Raw genomic sequence first — 19,435 nt, 5'->3', positions numbered from 1 at the left:
TTTTTATAACCTAATGATTAAGTCTGTGAAATACAAAAAGTAATTTCAATTGTTAATATTTTGCATCTTTCTATCGACAGATACGCGATCTATGCCTTGCGGCTGCAGCTGGTGATTACGACACTTGCAAGTCCTTATTACAAAAAGGAATTGATGTCAATTGCTCTCACATGGTAAATGAAACAATTTATACGTATTTAAATCGTCAATATAGACCTCGTCCACGTTGTGTCTATTGCAAGATTTGTTCATAACCATGCATTTACAAAGTGAAACATGAGATTACCTTTTAGAGACGTCCACACTGACTTTCGATTAGCTTTTGAGAGAGTAGATAAATATAATTTATTCCTGATTTAATATAGTTTATATCATGCTGTGTATTGCAATAATTATGATGACAAAATGTAGTGCCAAATTTATTTAGATTTCAGCTACCTGATAGTAGATTAACTACAATATTTCAACAACTAATCATTTATAACAGAAAACACGAAAACCAAATTCAATCATTATAAAGTAACAAAAGGTAACCCATACATATTTTTTTCATTCGCTTTTCTGCTTTGTCTAGTTCGTATTCGATTTTACTCCTCTACATGAAGCCTCTTCGAATGGCCATTCAGCTGTTTGTCAGATATTACTTCGAGCAGGTGCTATTGTTAACAATAGAGCAGGTCCTGAGCTTGATGAAAGAACGCCATTACACCAAGCTGCGATGAGTGGTCATGATAAGGTCTGCAAAGTGCTACTTGACAATGGAGCTGTGGTCAATGCAATAACCAAACAAGGGCACGAAGTGACTCCACTGTGGCTTGCTGCTAAGAATGGTCATGGTACTGTTTGCCAGGTGCTACTTCAAGCAGGTGCCAAAATTAACTGCAGAATAGGATTGGAAGAAGCGTATGAGACAACCCCATTACATGAAGCTGCGATGAATGGTCATGATACTGTCTGCAAGGTGCTACTTGATGCTGGAGCTGAGGTCAATGTAAGATCTAAAGAAGGACATGAATTAACGCCACTATGCCTTGCTGCTCAGAATGGTCATGGTACTGTGTGTCAGATGCTACTTCAAGCAGGTGCCATAGTTAACGTAAGAGCAGGTCTGGAAGCCTACGAGACAACTCCATTACATGAGGCTACGGTGAATGGTCATGATAACGTCTGCAAGGTGCTACTTGACGTTGGAGCTGAGGTCAATGTAAGAACCAAAGTGGGACATGAAGTAACGCCACTATGGCTTGCTGCTCAGAATGGTCATGGTACTGTGTGTCAGGTGTTACTTCAAGCAGGTGCTATCGCTGACAATAGAGCTGGTGTACAGATGGATGAGACGACACCATTACATAAAGCTGCACAGTCAGGCAGTGATAACATCTGCAAGAAATTACTTGATGCTGGAGCTAAAGTCAACGCAAAAACACGAAAGGGTCAAGAGGTAACTCCATTCTGGTTAGCTGCTCAGGATGGTCACGATGTCGTGGGTCATATCTTACTTGGAGGAGGGGCTAATGTTAACGCAAGAGCGGGTGTGCAGATGGGTGAGGGCATAGCATTGCATCAAGCCGCAAAGTATGGCCACGATAACTTCTGCAAGCTACTACTTGATGCTGGAGCTAATGTAAACGCTAAAACACGATCGGGCCAGGAGATAACCCCACTTATGACAGCTTCCCAGCATGGTCACGGTATCGTGTGCCAGAGTTTACTTAAAGCAGGTGCTATTGTAAACGCTCGAGCAGGTGTAGAGCGATTTAGGAAAACGGCATTGCATGAAGCAGCACAGAATGGCCACGATAACGTCTGCAAGATATTGCTAGATGCTGGAGCCAACGCCAATGCCACAACGATGATACGTCAACATACACCACTTCATTTAGCAGTTATAAACTCTGAGCTTAAGGTAAAGAAGATTTTTTTGTTTATATTTCAATTGATTTTTAAGCGAACGATCAATGACATCATTCGACCATTCCACTCGAATAGGGTTTAGAGTAGTAGGTTTGGCCAAAAGGCGTATGGTAATGTTACAACTAAACGTATCCTCAATATCAAACACCCTGATAAATATTGTAGAATTTCTTCTATAACCCCCCCCTACACTGCTGAGCACTTGCAGGTATTGGCAGTGCATGTTCGACGTCTCGTGGATAGGAAGTCACGTAATGATCCCGTGTACAGCAAGAGACATCTTCCTGGCAGTGGCGGTACCAGGATTTTTTTCGGGGCATTGGTGGGAAAAAGCTTGAAATTTACGTAATTTTGGGTTTTTTGGCCTCAAAAAAGGGGGTAGTCTTTGTCAAAGACGACTCACGATCCTTGCCGAGGGGGTGGAGCGGCGAAGCCGCGACAGCTCGCCGCGAAGCTGCGATTATCAGGTCGCCGCGAGCGGCGAGCGCGACCGGTGAGTCTCAATTTTTACCATGCTGTACTCCTATACTTGTTGGTAGCTCGGTTACAGCCCGCTAGTCCGAAGGCCCGCCAGTCCGAAGGTTCGCTAGTCCGAAGGTTCGCTAGTCCGAAGGTTCGCTAGTCCGAAGGTTCGCTAGTCCGAAGGTCCGCTAGTCCGAAGGTTCTCTATTCCGAATTCTAAATAAGGTCCGCTAGTCCGAATTTTTAACAAGGTTCGCTAGTCCGAATTTTAAATAAGGCTCGCTAGTCCGAATTATATTTAAGGTTCGCCAGTCCGAATTTAAAATCATGTCCGCTAATTCGAATTTGATTTAGGGTTCGCTAGTCCGAATTATATAAGGTTCGCTAGTCCGAATTTTAAATAAGGTCCGCTTGTCCGAATTTAAGAAAGAAAGAAAGAAAGAAAAAAGAAAGAAAGAAAGAAAGAAAGAAAGAAAGAAAGAAAGAAAGAAAGAAAGAAAGAAAGAAAGAAAGAAAGAAAGAAAGAAAGGAAGAAAGAAAGAAAGAAAGAAAGAAAGGAAGAAAGAAAGAAAGAAAGAAAGAAAGAAAGAAAGAAAGAAAGAAAGAAAGAAAGAAAGAAAGAAAGAAAGAAAGAAAGAAAGAAAGAAAGAAAGAAAGAAAGAATTAAAGGAAGAAGGATTTATAGAGAAAGTAATCAATGAAGAAATAAAATGAATAGAAAAGTTTGTATTTTAGACATTCATAATAGGCCTAGCTCTCGTTGTTGTTTTGAATTATTTCCATTACCATTGAGGCGATGGTGTATATTTGATTGCAATTTCATTCATTCTGCAAAACCTACATCAGTAATTTTAAAAGGAATAAATATTCAAATACTTTAGAAAAATGGCAGCATCTATACCATGTATACTTTTTGTGTCTTTAGAACATAAATATACAGTTTTCATCGATTTGGAAACTTATTGGGTTACTTGCATTGTTTCCTTTCTGAAAATGTATACTTTCATGTACTTGCCATCATTACTTTTAAAGAAACAATGCAAAACATGAACAATGTTGTGAACCTGTGTGCACCTATCAGGTAACACGCTATATTTGATCAAACACCTCCAATACAATTTGAGACCGGTGTATGGTGGCGCTGATCAGGTTCTTTAAAGAAAATTCGGACTAGCGGACCTTATTTAGAATTCGGACTAGCGGGCCTTATTTATCATTCGGACTAGCGAACCTTATATAAAATTCGGACTAGCGGACCTTATTTAAAATTCGGACTAGAGCACCTTTTTTGATTCGGATTAGCGAACCTGATTAACAATTCGGACTAGCGAACCTTTTAATAAATTCGGACTAGCGAACCTTCGGACTAGAGAACCTTCGGACTAGCGAACCTTCGGACTAGCGAACCTTCGGACTAGCAAACCTTTTCGGACTAGCGAACCTTTTTGCAAATTCGGATTAGCGACCGTCACGTCCTCCATTGAAATACGTGTTCGGACTAGCGAACCTTCGTACTAGCGAACCTTCGGACTAGCGGTCCTTCGGACTAGCGGGTACTCGCCGGTAGCTCGTGGGTAGTTATCAGTTTCCCAGTCTGTAACACAGACTAGGGGGGCGGAAACTGAGGAGAAATAAAAAATATATAGTTGTTGTTTTTTGGGGGGGCAACTGGTTTATAAAAGTAGCAAATAAAATGAACACATTAACCTGTTAACATTTTTGTCATCGATAGAATCAGATACGGGAACTCGATGAAGACAGCTGTAAACGATATGGAACAGTGTTCAGATTGTTGGTAGACGCAGGAGCAGATCCAGGCATACTTCCGGTAATTTTAGTAGTTGCAAAGTTATAAAGTATCTTAACACATGAAATCAAGTAACTACCCCTTTATGAACGACCATTATTCCAAAAAGGTTTATTGCATGCAAATTTTTTGATATGCCTTCGAAACAGAATTTATTTCTGCGCATTATGACACCTCACTCAATGTAAAATTGAAATAGAAAGATGACCAACAAGGTCATAAATGACATACAATATAAGCTGCCTTTTCAGTGGTAAAGTTAGATTCAAAATTTCCGGATTTGCAGATACAAACAGATGTAACCCGTGGTCTTGCACTTCTTGTGACCTTAATCACAGAAAATATTGAGCTTGTCATGTTGCAATATGGGATTAAGTAAAGCAATACCCACTGATGTGAATTATGACAATCTTTATGTCTTTACCTCCTCGAAATTTACGAAATGAAAATAAGAATCCAATAAGAGCCGCGCAAGATAGCGTCCATGGATGCTGAATACTTTCAAATCTTGGGTTACTTTCATTTAAATGTACGCTGCGACATCAAGATTGCGACCATTGCAGCAAATGAGATGTCAAATGTGCAGAAATAAATTCTGCTTCCAGTTCTATTACAAATTTAGCATACGTTAACTCATTTGTAATTCATTAATTGGGTAGTTTTTGCTGTGTTTATATGCTTAAGTGAACGGCATATGATATGTACTGTTCAAATTTCACTCCCACTCGTGGGCAATTCAGGGGTCGAAATTCAAAACTGTTTCTTTGATCATATGGATTCAGACAATGTAAGTTTGACCTACCTCCGATTTATCATTCCGGAGTTATAAGCCAAAAGGACAAAGGTTAACTTTGACAGTCCACATTTGCTACTATAGATAAAATGCTCCAATTTGGAGGTAAATGGTCTCAAATTGATGGTAATGCTATCTCAATTCTAACAAAGATAGTTATAACCATTTGTATCGACTTTTTACCTAGGTAATCGTTCAGGGAAATTCCAGTATGTCATCATCAATAGGACTCAAATGGCAATGACCTATTTTGCTGTGTTACCTAGGTAATGAGTAATTCTAGTTTCTCCACACTATTCTTTGTTAGAGTTGCTATCACAGACTGAACAAATTGAGACCATTTTTTAAAATCGAAATTGGAGCACTTTTTTATTTTAACACCGTGGAGTTTCCTTTTTAACCTTCGATCATTTCGATAAGTCGTAGGTGTATAAAACTATATAAATTTATTTTCTGAATCCTTATGGCAAGAGGAATAATCATTAATTAGTAACATAGGTTTGGACACAATTTGGCCAGTTTTAAAATATAAGATTTGACCTTGGATATCTCGAATTGCCCAGGGTGACAATTTTTCACCACTCGGAGCATCATTTTGTACCGCCGATAGAACAATAATCAATAAAGAAAAACAAATTGGCAAAACCAACCTACCTTGCTCTGCCACCGGACTAATGCTGCCCGGGCAAAGAACAATAAATAACTGCCGAACAACTGCTTGTAATGACATCACATGACATGTTAATCTGTTTCAGCAACTGTAACAAAATTCTAATTTTACAGAAATAAAAAAACCGATTTGTCTCCTTTTCTGTTCGAATGATTAAATTGCACAGTGGATCACTTAAGGGGTACTACACCCTCGATAAATTTGTGTCTATTTTTGCATTTTTCAAAACTAATAACACACTGGTAACAAAAGTTATGTGTATTATAGGGGCAAGGAATCAATTACTACACTGGAATTTCAGTGACCCAAGACAAGCGGTTCGTTATTTATGATAAGAAATAAGGTACCGCTAGGATGTACCTCATTTCCTATCATATATGCTGAACCACTTGTCTTGAGTTACTGAAATTTCAGTGTAGTAATTGGATTCCTTGCCCCAATAATATACATAACTTTTGTTACCAGTGTGTTATTATTTGTGAGAAAAATGCAAAAATAGTCACAAATTTACCACAGGGGTGTAGTACCCCCTTAAAGAAAGTTAATTGTTAAAATTTGTTTTGGTGATAAGACCAAGTTTATGTTTATTCCTACATTTCCTAACTTCCCCGATGCTTGTACATTAAAGTGGATCATGATCATGAATGTGCTCTACGTATGTTTTAGGAAGACTGACTCTTTTGTCAAGATGTGCCCTACAATTTGATGGGTTTGCCATATATCAAGTATCCAATTTGGCCTAGAAATAATTATTGGAAACATGAAATTTATAGTGTACCGATTATATTTTCCCATTGCTTTTTTTTATGGCCTCTATCATTGTGTGTATGATTTGGGTCATCGATTTTGGCACTCGCTTTTTTTTTTTTGGACCAATGCTTTCATGGTTTTACCTCTCACCAATTTAGTCTACCAAATTGTACGCATTATGTCAAAAATTCCAGAAATACATTCTTACCATTCAATTTTGATATTTGAAACTCCGAAATATAAATTAAAAGTACATTTTCGGCTGATCTTCCACGTTTCACAAAAAAAATTTAAATTGACTGTTCATTATTTCGAAAAACATTACTTTGTAAGACATCCTGACATGTTGTAATACAAGCACATATAACATTGGAGGCAATTTTATAGTCCACCTTTTTTCAGAATTGGTCGTTCTAAATACCACGGTATTCCGAATTCGGCATATTGACACTTCTTCAGTAAAGCCTTTTTCCACGCGAATTTGGGACAACTTTGTTATGTTATTGGACAAGGTAAACCAAAATGAAAACATTGATAGTGTCCGTTGGAGCACATTTATTATGCTTAAGGTTTACTTACATCATTAGCTTAAAAGCAGGGAATTTTCCTTTTAAATTTCCACTGGTCACCAAAAATCCTGACTTCACCATATTGTTTACAGGTTTCTCATATCAAGTCCAAGTATTGCAAAGAATATTCAGCAACTCTGGACCACAAGAGTACAATAGTAGAAGTTCCCGATGTCAGGGTCAGACTAGAAGTTCCAGAAGGTGCAATTCCTGTTGCAGAAACTGTAGAAGTCACTATATCAGTACATATGAATGGGAAGCACCATCCTCCATTAGAAAATAACCATTTCGTCATAGGACCAACAGTGTGCATTGAACCACATAATACAACGTTTCTCAAGCCAGTAGTCTTAGTTCTTCCGCATTCAGCTCAAAACATCACAGCCAGAAATGTAACAGTTTGGTCGAAGATACATGAAGGTAAAACATTTTGCTATCATAGGGTGTATATACTATGTACTATCTTGGTTGTTGCCCTTTGACGCCTTTTTAGAGGCAATTAAGCTCATGTAAGTGAGTCCACAGAATATGCAAATCGTAACGATATCTTAAAGGAGGATGGTCCGAGTTGATCACACGTGATTCTCCTTTATGGTTAAATACCACTAATAGGCTTGGGCGATACATTGAAATACGATGAGTAACTATATTTTGTTTTCATGGCATTCGAAAAGACTGCATTAAAATCGCTGAAATTGATCAAGTTATATAGCCAAAAAGTACTTTTTAGAGTTTGATGCTTCAAAATGGTACATTTTCTCTCATTATATGACATTTTTGATGTAATAGTACCAAAATTCATACGCACGGCCTCGGTTTTTAGTAAATAGTCGCCCTATCATATTGTAACTTTCAGCTTCGAGGGCGCACTGTCATTTTAAGGTGTTTACGGTTCAGTGCGTTAAAACAAGAAAAGTCTCAGGTCAACCTATGTTGAATTTTTGATCATTTGGCATCTAAATCATATAAAGTCTGCACAAAAAGTAACTCAGCCGTTATAAATACGCCTATAGATTCAGAACTAATAACTGTTTTCCCAATATTTCAACATAAAAAGAAGGATGATTTATTTACGCGCATTTTGATACCCCATTTGTCCAATTTTGTTCAATATTGACAATACAGCAGTGTTTTGAAAGAAAAATACCCCCAATTTTAAAGTTGCAGTTATTTGTATTGATTTGAAGTAAGCGCGAAGATAATGGCGGGCTTTCCGTGTTTACAGTGCTGGCATTATAACCATTGATCGCTGTAAACTGCAACTTGTAAATTCGGGTATTTTTCTGTAAAAGCACTACTGTGTTGTTAATATTGAACGACATTTGACGAATTGGGTATCAAAATGCCTGTAAATAAATCATCCTTCTCGCTATGTTGAAATATTGTGAAAACAATTATTAGTTCTGAATCTATAGGCGTATTTATAACAGCTGAGTTACTTTTTGTGCAGACTTTAGTTTCACCTGATATTGGTGGCATTGAACTGTGAGAGTTCTGAATATGAGAAAATTCCACCCGAAATTAGGCATTTTCCCATTGAAACCCGTGTAATACATAATTAGTGGTATTTAACCTTATGACATTGACTCCCACTCCCACCTATGTAGTTTTATTCCGATATTTCAATCAATTTTGATATGGAGCAGAAAATGTGGAAGTTGACGGCCTATAGAATACTGTATGAATATGGGTTGCCCACGTTTGACATGTTTTGGCTTATATAATCCAAACTAACCGCAATGAGACACATAATGGGCTTTTCACGGATAACAAAATCTCTAATTTGATGGTAGAAAAGTGGAAAGAAGTTGTTGCCCCAATCGTCTTCCTTTAGCTAATACTTACCCTGTTCTTTTGAAACGCCATGTGTGTTTTTTCTTCAATTTGTGACCCTAAAACCTGCAACATGTCGGTAAGCGTATTTCGTGTAGGTCTGAAGGACGGTTTGTCCGAAATCTAATGTAAACATCCAAGAGCCAAAAGCACACAAACAAACTCTGGTACGTTTCACCCTTTTTATGTCTTGCATTATGAGTTTGAGTGTGGAGCATAATACTGCTCCAGATATTTCTTTATCGAATATACAAGTTCATGAGGACAGAAGGAAATAACAATCAAATTTTTTAAATTTAATATATCAGCTTCGAAGTGGCACATTATATTTGATGGAGCAGATGAATCAGATGCTAGTGAATCAGCCACAGTTCGTGTCACAGAAGGCCAATTAAAGATAAGAGTTACTCACTTCAGCTGGTTTACATCGATCCTCTCATACTTCACCGGATCACAACAAACCATGCAGATGGAGATGAGGCCATTTATGCATCATCACTACCGCGAAGAAAGAATGATTCGCGTACTGGTTTATGCTCTAAGAGAGGACCAGAAAGAGGTAATCATGACTAAAATTAATCACCATTAAAAGCATATGAAATCAAAAATTATACTGAACATATGAAATCATCCGTTTCTCCCTTACATGATCTGGTCCGCTGCTTTTCTCACAGTTGAGGTGATTTAAACAAACCGTAACCCTATAGGAAAACCACCGATATAACGATTAATAAAGTGGATCCCCTCTGATTATCTAATCTCTGAGCCCTGGAGATCGTACGTAAACCAGTTCAATGGATTGACAGGTCAAAACTGGTCACAGTACAGAGTACAAGAAATGCTTTTAGAATTGACTGACCTGGCCCACTGAAGGAGTTTGCTGTGATGTAAGAAACGTTAACCTTTTCAAGCAATAATGTGTGATTTGCATAAAGAATAGATTCCTATTTAAATGTTTGTTTTCACTGATCACATTATCCCCTTTTAATTTCGAACCAAACAAATGAGGTTTAATGAAGAAAATTGCGAGTTCATTCCAGCGCCTACAAGCTCGCCGATCGTATTACATGTAATAGACCTTTTTCCCTATTTCCCATCATGCACTATTCCAGGGAGGTATGAGTGTCGCAAAATACATCATCTCCCCGGGGGAGTTCAGAGTTATGTTCATTACATTCTGGAATACGGACATTTCGGCTGGTGCCTTCATCACAAAAAAGGAATCCCCGATAATCACGATAATGGCGCGCGATCACTAATACCTTTCGGGGGCAAAAACAACATTTCTATGCCTTATGGACATAGTGTCGTCAGCCAAAAAAAGTTTCCTGTTATTGAAACCTAACTTTGTATACATTTTATAGACCTAATGGTGAAAAACTAATGACGGGACACGCAGTGATATTTTGTCGGCGTCCGTTTCACTTTTTTTTCGGAGATGAAAATAAGACGTAAACAAAAATCTCTTACACAGATGTTCTGCATCGCTCCGTAACTGCATCACTCGTGTATTCAATAATTACATAATTAGTAACATCGATGGCCTTTACGATAATCCGCATATATGGAATCAGTATGCCCATATTAAGACAAAATAATTGCAAAGGCCTGGCAAAGACCATCGGATGCACACGATCTATGAGGTTGATAAACTACGTCATACCCCCCTGGAATAGTACATTGTGGGATAGAGGGAAAAAGGTCAATACTACACGGAGCATCGCCCTCGACGTGTGTACACATAAAGCTGACACCCACTGGATGTAAGTTTAGCAAGTACTCGATCGGTGAACTCTGCCCCGGTTTTAATATAAAAGGTTAAATTTTACTGTTATTAAAGCACTTCAGGCTAAGTCTTTTACGTGATATTTTAGTATACACTGGGCATTATAGTTATGCAAAAAGTAGAAATCCGAGTAAAATTGAGGGCGTCGTTGTGAAGCAAATCACAAATTATGGCTTTAACTTATCAAGATAATTAAGGGAGGTGTTAACCATGGCATTTTGGAAACATTCGGGCCTCATACCTGCTAAATTATTTGTCTATAAAAGTATGGCAAAGACATGATCAATTCATCTGTGAGGTCAAATTTGGGCCCAATTGCTCATTTGTTGAGAAAATCCCCCACCCAAAAAACGTTTTTTGATTGATTTTTAAAAACTAGATGAAAATACATTATATTTAGGAACTGTTTGTTTATTTTTTTAAATTTTTGGGCCAATAAAACTTTTTTTTCTCCAAAAATGAGCATTTTGGCCCAATCTTGACCACAAATATAAATTCATCCAGTCTTTGCCATTCTAGAAATGTTTACTTTTATATTCTTTAGAAAAAAAATTAGCAGTTATGAGGCTCAACAGTTTCCATAATTCCAGGGTTAAGACCACCCTTAACCTTCCCAGTCGCAAAGATTTTACTTCACATTGCCGTAATAAACATATTACATATGGGGTACAATAATTAGTTCATAAGAACAATTTAGGGAAGCGACATGGGCAGAGGGAGTGGTACAAACATCATGACACACGATTTGTGAGTAACCAAATTAATTTTAAAAAAAACATCTCCATTATCAAGCATGTAGTCCGGATAACTTACGTGCCAGTAAGGTTTGTCGGTTTTTGCCGTACATGGTAAGTGAAAAAAAATGGTTGTTCATATCCGTTCAACACATATATTCAAGTGCAAGGAAATAAATATGGCTTCTTTAGAATAAAAACAATTACGGGAGATATTCATCATTTTCTACCCCGGTATCCAAAGATTTATCGTCTGAATTTCAAATCGTGCATAGCACATTCACGTGTATCGATCCCGGGTATTGATTTTATTATCTCTGCTCTACCAAGTAATTATTAGCCAGGCGATGTCGGTGTGTGGTATCGATGCCTACAAGTCGGATAAATTTAAGAATTGGTTCCCCCAACCTAACAGGGCACAAAGCATTAGCCTCAAGTCCACCGTGAATGTTTGTGAACGTACGTCTAAAAGCAAATGATCTCGAGCGTGCCGGCAACTTCGACAACGCCGTTTGCATGCACGGTGGCACCGGACGCTGACCCTGCCGGTACCCGACAAGGCTATTTTACCACCAAGATTGACCGTGTTACGGTGTTGCAATGTGTATTTTATTCTAGCTTGTATTTTTGGCAGTCTTTCAGGGAAATATCTTCGTAACTGATATTTAAGTCACATACTTTTGCTTTGTACAATGATGTTGTATGATCATGATCATGTTTATGTATAATGCTTATTTATTTGGTTAAAGGTGACTTGTTTTTGTAATCGCTTATGTGCGATAATTATAGCGACAGCTAAAGTTTTGGATTTATTATTTTTGACAATTTCTTCCATTCAATCTCATCCCAGTTTTTTCTTTCTGTCTTTGATTGCTCTTTTAAGAGTCTTAAAACCGAAGAGGCAGAGGTAAACGGAGTCCAGTGTGGGGAGATGACACCTTTTGTACTTCACTTAAATGGCGAAAATGTCTCTTGTAGGATACAGAATGAAAAAATCTACCCAGAAAACAAGTGGGAACTGGTCGAAGAACAGAAGGTATTAACTTTTTGTTTCACATTTTATACATTTGAGTTCGTTTGTCTCCAACAATTGTCTCGGTGGAGGTAGATAACCGTTTCGGTGATGGTGACTGAAATTTACAAATATTAAATACGATCCAAGTGAATGAAATCTACAAACATTAGTTGCATAGCCATATACATCAACAATCGTCTCTACTTTTGCACAGGAACAAATTGTAGGCTGATCGTTTTAAACTCAAAGTATGGTCTTAGAGTCAATAAAACAATAAAATTTAATTCGTCCAAGCTTTATTACTGGTTCATATATCTATTGAATAAATGTCTTTAGCACAAAACCAGAATTTTACTCACGATTGACGGTTTCGTCTATCATTATAGGTAGACATCTTCAGAATGACGATGGTAGATTATCACCACTTCCGGTTTGCCGTATCCCAACTTTAGATGGTGTATCAGTCAGGAGAGGATCGTATACGTGACTTTTAAGTAGTGGGCCCCCTCGTCCCTATTCATGACGTTGGTTCCCCTTCTCCTGATTCAGATGAATTCTCTGATGTGTCTAGAGTTTGAATCACACCCCTTGCAAGGGATTTTGGCATTATCCCAGTTAATGACGTGATTATGTTGAACAGTATGACCTGCTATGGCCGATTTAGACTGTTCACTTGACGATTGTTTGCGAGTTTGATGAGTGTAGTTTTGCTTAGTCTTAGACACCCTAGCTGTTTTCTGGTGTTCATTAGGACAAATCTCGAATTTGAGATCAGTTTCACCCACATAGGAATAGTGGCAGTTGGTGCACGGAATTTCATAGACAAAGTCAGTAGCATTACGGGGGTTGATTTTGTCCTTCGAAGAGTGTTATCCCAGCAAACACAAAACGTTTTCGACATCATTCGCAAAAGGTTATAAAAGGTTGTCAGAAAACGTTTAAATGTCGGGTTATATAAAGGGTATATTAAGAGTATAAAACGTTTTCATAACCTTAAAAACATTTTTGATAATCTACTGCTCAGCAAACAAAGATGTTTTACAGAAAACGTTTAAATGTCGGATTATATAAAGGGTATAAAAACGTTTTAATAACATACCAAAAACATTCTTGAAAACTTGATACAAAACATTCTAAACAGAATATTATTTTGGGATTGAAAACATATTTTGTGAAAAATGTTTGCCTAAAATATTTTCAATAACGTTTTAAAAACGTTTTCATGACCTTTATATAACCCGACATTTAAATGTTATTAAACGGTTTTGAAAAAAAAAACATTTTAAGAACATTTCTGTCTTTGCTGGGTTCAAACATTTGAACATAATGTTATTTAAGTATTGACACAATATTTGGCAAAAAAGTTTGCACAAACAGTTTACAATAACATTTTTTGAAAACATTTAAAAATATTGTTGTAGTTTGTTTTCATACAAAACGTTTTAAAACGTTATCATGACCTTTATATAACCCGACATTTTAATATTATTAAAACGTTTTCACCTAAACCAAAAGCAAAAATATAACTTATTTAAAACGTTTTTGTGTTTGCTGGGATTAGGTTTCATTGGGGCTAAGCCGTGTTTGCGTAAAATCCTGTTAGCTTTATGTGACAATCCCAAGGACCACCGTCAATCGTGAGTAAAATAATGGTTTTGCGCAAAAGAAATTTATTTAATCTGTTTATCTACAAAGCCGATGAATCTATTCAGTGGTTCATATATCTTTATGTGTTATATTTTTTATAATGTTAACTTTGCTATAAATATTTTGTGCAATAATGTTATTTTAATTCTTTAAATGATGCACATATGTATTTTAATACCAGTGACGGTCTAATAATTAAATTAAATAAAAATTCCTTTAAAAGGAATAGGGCGGGCAAATGAAAAATTGTCAAGAGAAATGAAAGAATGAGTAAGGGACCGATCGTTATTTACGGCAGGGGGGGAATGGGTGTTTTGGAAAAAATATCGACAACAAATTTCGCGTTCCCCCCTCGCGTCCGCTCAAAATTTTCGCGTTCCCCCTTGTTTTCCCAATTTTCTCCATTTAAAATTTAACAATCCCCCCTCCTGGTTCAACTAAAAATTTCAGGTTCCCCCCTAAAGACCCAAAAAAAATTTCGTGTTCCCCCCTAAATTTTCCCATTCCCCCCTCTGTCATAAATAACGATCGCTCCCTAAGTCAAGTTCACAATTAAAAACAGGGAAAATATGACACAACATCGATTTCCAATGGGAGAATAACACAAAATGTATAAACAAAGTTAAAAGAGTTTTTAACTTTATACGTTTATACGTTTGTTATTCCCCCATTGGAGGTTGTGTCATATTTTCCCTGATTTTAATCTTATCTATTGCTTATCCTTTGTTCTCTGCTGATCAGTTGGAACAGATTTTCCCTGTTTTTATATTAACCCTTCACATCATAACAGAAGACGTTTTATGTTAACATTTTATATAAAACATTGTTATAAAACTTTTGCAGATAATAGTTATTTAAAACATTTTCGTAATCATACAAATATACCTAGAGTTTTTTTTTTTAACATCAGATAGAAATTTAAGACTTCTGCTCATCTTCTCTGGTGAGACAACAGGGCTGGGGTATCTTTCCATATCAAAGTTTAACAATATGTCATATCAATTTCCTCAATATGTTGTTTTGATACAACTTATGAGGGGAAAAGTTTGATTTTACAATATTTCGATATTATTTTTTAACTTTGTAACTTTATTATGATTAACATAACTGTATTTCAAAGCGTCAAACTATATCATTATTTTGTCCCAACAAAAATAATCCAGGGAATAAAATATTCATTCATATGTTTATTTATTTTATTCAACCTGGGCCATTTCTACTGGTGCACATGCATTCTAATAATTTGTCTATAATACCTTATACAAGCATCAGGAAGCACTATTTGTCACAAGATTTGAAAAGTAAATAGCCTATGTACACACTGAACACAATGCACATACAAGCTGTATTTAAGTACATGCTGAAGCTGTCAGTATAAAATGATATATATATATGACCTTCACAATGCTATTAATTTAGCCCAAAGATTAGGAAAACTAGCAAAACTGGTGAACTGGTACTGTTCAAATAAAAACATCTGCAAATCTTGCTGCAATTTCCAAATAGTATTTCTATTACTTAAATATTTATTTTTGTTATTTCTTTTAATACAAACACATTACTGCCTATGACGACTTTATCGTATTACTTACATATCAAAATCAAGTAATAATTACAAAACTCACGGTAAACTATCACCTCTGTGGGTGTTTGGGATATAACCGGCACGAATATTTTCTCAACACTGCGGCATGTGAAAAAGTAGGTCAATAGTCAGAGAATACAGGGCGGGTGCGGCACGCCGCACCCGCCCAAAAACACAAATCAGTGGCTTCTTGCTGGAGTCTTTTTCCATCATTCTTGTGCTTGTTATAACTTGTGTCTGTATTTTACATTCTTAAAGGACATATTGTATGAGCAGCTGCAGGAAGGCAGATACGCCAAGTGCACCTTTACCGTCAAGAAGACAGATGACGATGTAAAAGAGATACACGGATTGATAAGTGCCGATCAAGCTGATCGAAAGCTTTTTGAAGATTCAACATTTGCAAATACAATGTGTATCTTCCGGAGACCAGGCACGTTTCGTTTTGAAATATTTAAACTAGTCGCGGAATAAAGTAGGCCTACGTTTATTAATTTTTGTCATAGTTTCAATAAGCTTTGTTTTTGCGGTGTTTGCTTCGTGTATCACAGAACATCTATCAATATCTCCCCATCTAATACATATATGTATTTTATCCGGAACAAAGCTTAACAATTCACTGATTAGTGTGTTAGTATTTATGAAGAAGAGGTATTGAAGGTATTTTTATTTATTTTCTATTCTATCCAGACAACCAGGCCGACAACATTCACCGACCCATGTCTAGACTACAGCTATCAGGAAATAATCAACCACGAAGTCCTGATTCACAAGTGACAGACTCCTGTGCAACATCTGCAACACTCCAACCATCCGCAAGTCAGCAAAGGTCCCCAAACCGTCAGTCTCAGCAATCAACACCTGGAAATTATATGGCACCCACAACAGCATCACAAGATCGTGGTGCAATATATCTTTCCAGTGATAACTCAAAAAAGGGGGCAACAGCATCAGGTTTCCCCAATTCTGCATATAGAGCTGATGAATTGCGTTCAATGGAACCCCAACAAAGAAGTCAAGGTGATCTAGAATGCGAGCCGAATAACCAGTCACATTTAGATCTTACTGAAGAACACCTTCTTCAATCTTTGCAGCCCTTCAAAATAAGAGAAAAAGGTGATCTTACTAATGCTTTCCTTGAAATGGTCGCTAGAAGAATTCAATCACAATGGCGAGGGCTTGCTGCAAAACTAGGATTCACTGATGATGATTGTGACGAATTTGAAGGCGGTGATAACATTGCAGGACCTTACTGGCCAGCCTTTATCATGCTTGACCGTTTAAGAGCAAATTTCAGTGAAACTGAAGTAAGAAATGGAAAGACGATTCTAGCAGATGCTATTCAGCCGCTTGATGAGAATCTTTATGACAAAATTGTGAATTGGGATATGCGATAGATGCGCCCTCAATGTCTGCAAATTACTTTTTGATGAATGGATTTCTTGAAAAGACCCCCTATGACGCTTTACTCTGTATATTATCTGTAATGATTCTCCATATTATATACTTCTATTGGCTACCATTGACATCCCTCTTTAAACAAGCCCAGATATGATATTGCAGCCTATTGGTACCAAATACACAAACAAAAATTCAATCTCTTTATAAGGTCATCCACAGAGGGATCCTATCACATCATGATACCTGTGTGTCAGTCGGTGTTACGTGTCAAACATTATTTTAGCATACACTTTTATGTGAAAAACAATGGACAAAATTGGAATATTATTGTTTTCGATACCATAGGAAAATTTCCGAAAATGGCACGTGCCTTCAATCATGTTGGTGATGATGACACACGCTACGCCACTAAATGAGGGGGAGTTGGAGATTGGCCCTCATGAATATGCGAGAGTTTCATTGCATACAAAGCATGGGAACTTTGCCTGTTCATTGTTCAAGGTCACATACTGAGGTCAAAGGTCATTTGAGGTTGACTTGAAAAAAATAGTCTGAAAATCGAAGTGATTAGCGAATAGGGTGCAACTCTTCTAGTCTTATTACAAGACTGTCCTACCCCAACCCTAAACCCTAACCCTAAACTCCGTAAACGAGAACTGCACTTGCACCCTATTCGGTAATTGTATCTGAAAATCAATAAAATGGTCTTATGTGAACAGTTCATATCTAATTGCACCCAAGGTTAGGTTATTCTTGAAGAGGTTCATTAGGTTCATCATCACTCTAAGATGGTCTAACATGTCAGGTTAGTAAAATATTTGCTTTTGACAAGATGAAATTTATAGTACAAGGTTAGGTTATTATAGTGCAGCACTATTGTGTTCACTACCTATATACGAATTGGAAAACAATTTGGAACTGTTTATTTTTAGTGTTTTTAAACATTTTTGACGTATACATGTATGCAGATGTCATTATTATTTATATAATTTATATATGATCTCTTTATTTTTATGTGCGAGTGGGAGCATGAAGGTGTACCTGGTGTTTTGGAGTATGCTTGAGCTCAGGGATATGTGTGGTATGGTTGTGGTGTGTATTAGGTATGTGGGGTGAGTATGCAGGTGTGGGCAAGGGGTTGACAGTGATTCGCCGATTCTCCAAATTTGGCCAAATTTGCACGCTACGGTATGCTCTACAGAAGTTACCGCGAACCACAAATTTGGTACCAGCATGGGCGCCGCCATCTTGGGAAAAGGGGGTGCTGGCGACCGCCGACTCGACTGTCGCCAAAACCTACAACCCAGGAAAAAAAGGTTGGCACACTTTGCCTGTATTTTGGTATATCTCTGCCCCCGCTCCCCCAATTCAATGTTGGACCAAGCCATGTTGTCAACAGGCCCGTGAGACTCTCCAACATTGAAAGAGGGGGAGTGGGGAAGGGTGAGATATAGGGGGTAGTCTGTACTTCACATACTGCATGTATGTTTCACTCGCTTCTCCAATTTTGATAGGGCACGCATTTCAATTGTTCAGTGCAAGTGTGCCAACTATTAATTTCGCGGATTGTAGTCTAAATCCTCCAGTCTCGAATATATACGCACGGTCGCTACCCCAGACAAACAGGTATGTCTATGGTCGCTACACTGTGCTGTATACGAGGACTGAACACCAAACGTGTTCTCAGCGTGGAGGACTTTTGAGCTCATTAATAAAACGCGTGCGACTTCGCGCGCTTCGCGTCGCATGGTGCATTGCCATTTAAGGAAATTTCCCGGGTAAATTATCTTCCGAGTCGCCATGAATAAAACAACTGTTTTTTAAGGAATTTTAATGAATTTTAAACTTGTTCTTTTGTATGATAATTGCTTTCTTTCCTGCGATTTATATTCCCTAGGCCTATCAGTATTATATAATAGTATAAATACTGTTTAGTTTTGAATAAGCCTATTGCTTTATTGTTATATTTTCCTTTCACCATTCTGATTCTGTTTAATACTCTGACTTAGTCTTTAAATTTTCACTCGGCCGTCATGTCCGGTTTTAATTGGGCATATTTTGCTTTGTTTTCTTCAAACTTAGGCCTACGTTCATCATCATATTTAATTATTTCGCAAGACGGATACTTTTAGTTTTATTTGTGGTTCATCATCGTGTGTTACAAATTTCATGTTGAACAGCCCAAACAAACCTGGCCGAATATGAAAACAAATAAAGTGCATGTGTGTCGCCCAAAGGCCCCAGTGTTTTGTTGTTGTTGTTGTTGTTGTTGTTGTTTTTTAATTACTTCAAAATGAATGGTAGGCTTGTTTCTTAATTATTTTCACTCCAGTCCACGCTTATTTAATATGCCGTAGAGAATGTACAGCCAAGTTTTACGGTGCACTCACAGTAAAATAGAAAGTCAAACTATGAAATGTTTTAAATTCCGGTCGCATATAATTTAAGCGTGATGATGCGAGGCGACTT

General features: G+C 37.3%; 1 protein-coding gene across 1 annotated transcript in view; it reads left to right on the top strand.

The window, feature by feature from the left end:
• LOC140167012 (uncharacterized) overlaps positions 1 to 19,210 on the top strand; it is a 28,865-nt gene extending 9,655 nt beyond the window's left edge. Inside the window, exons 9-16 of the mRNA XM_072190491.1 lie at positions 81 to 173; positions 575 to 1,906; positions 4,109 to 4,204; positions 7,058 to 7,385; positions 9,107 to 9,357; positions 12,202 to 12,354; positions 15,824 to 15,998; positions 16,256 to 19,210. Of these exons, the coding sequence (XP_072046592.1) occupies positions 81 to 173; positions 575 to 1,906; positions 4,109 to 4,204; positions 7,058 to 7,385; positions 9,107 to 9,357; positions 12,202 to 12,354; positions 15,824 to 15,998; positions 16,256 to 16,962 (3,135 nt within the window). The 3' untranslated portion in view covers positions 16,963 to 19,210. The remainder of the gene's footprint in view (positions 1 to 80; positions 174 to 574; positions 1,907 to 4,108; positions 4,205 to 7,057; positions 7,386 to 9,106; positions 9,358 to 12,201; positions 12,355 to 15,823; positions 15,999 to 16,255) is intronic.
• The last annotated feature ends 225 nt before the right edge of the window (positions 19,211 to 19,435 follow it).

Source organism: Amphiura filiformis, chromosome 12, assembly GCF_039555335.1.
Source record: "Amphiura filiformis chromosome 12, Afil_fr2py, whole genome shotgun sequence".
Taxonomy (NCBI): domain Eukaryota; kingdom Metazoa; phylum Echinodermata; class Ophiuroidea; order Amphilepidida; family Amphiuridae; genus Amphiura; species Amphiura filiformis.
The sequence above is the reverse complement of the archived record's forward strand: the minus strand, read 5'-3'. Positions and strand labels throughout refer to the sequence as shown.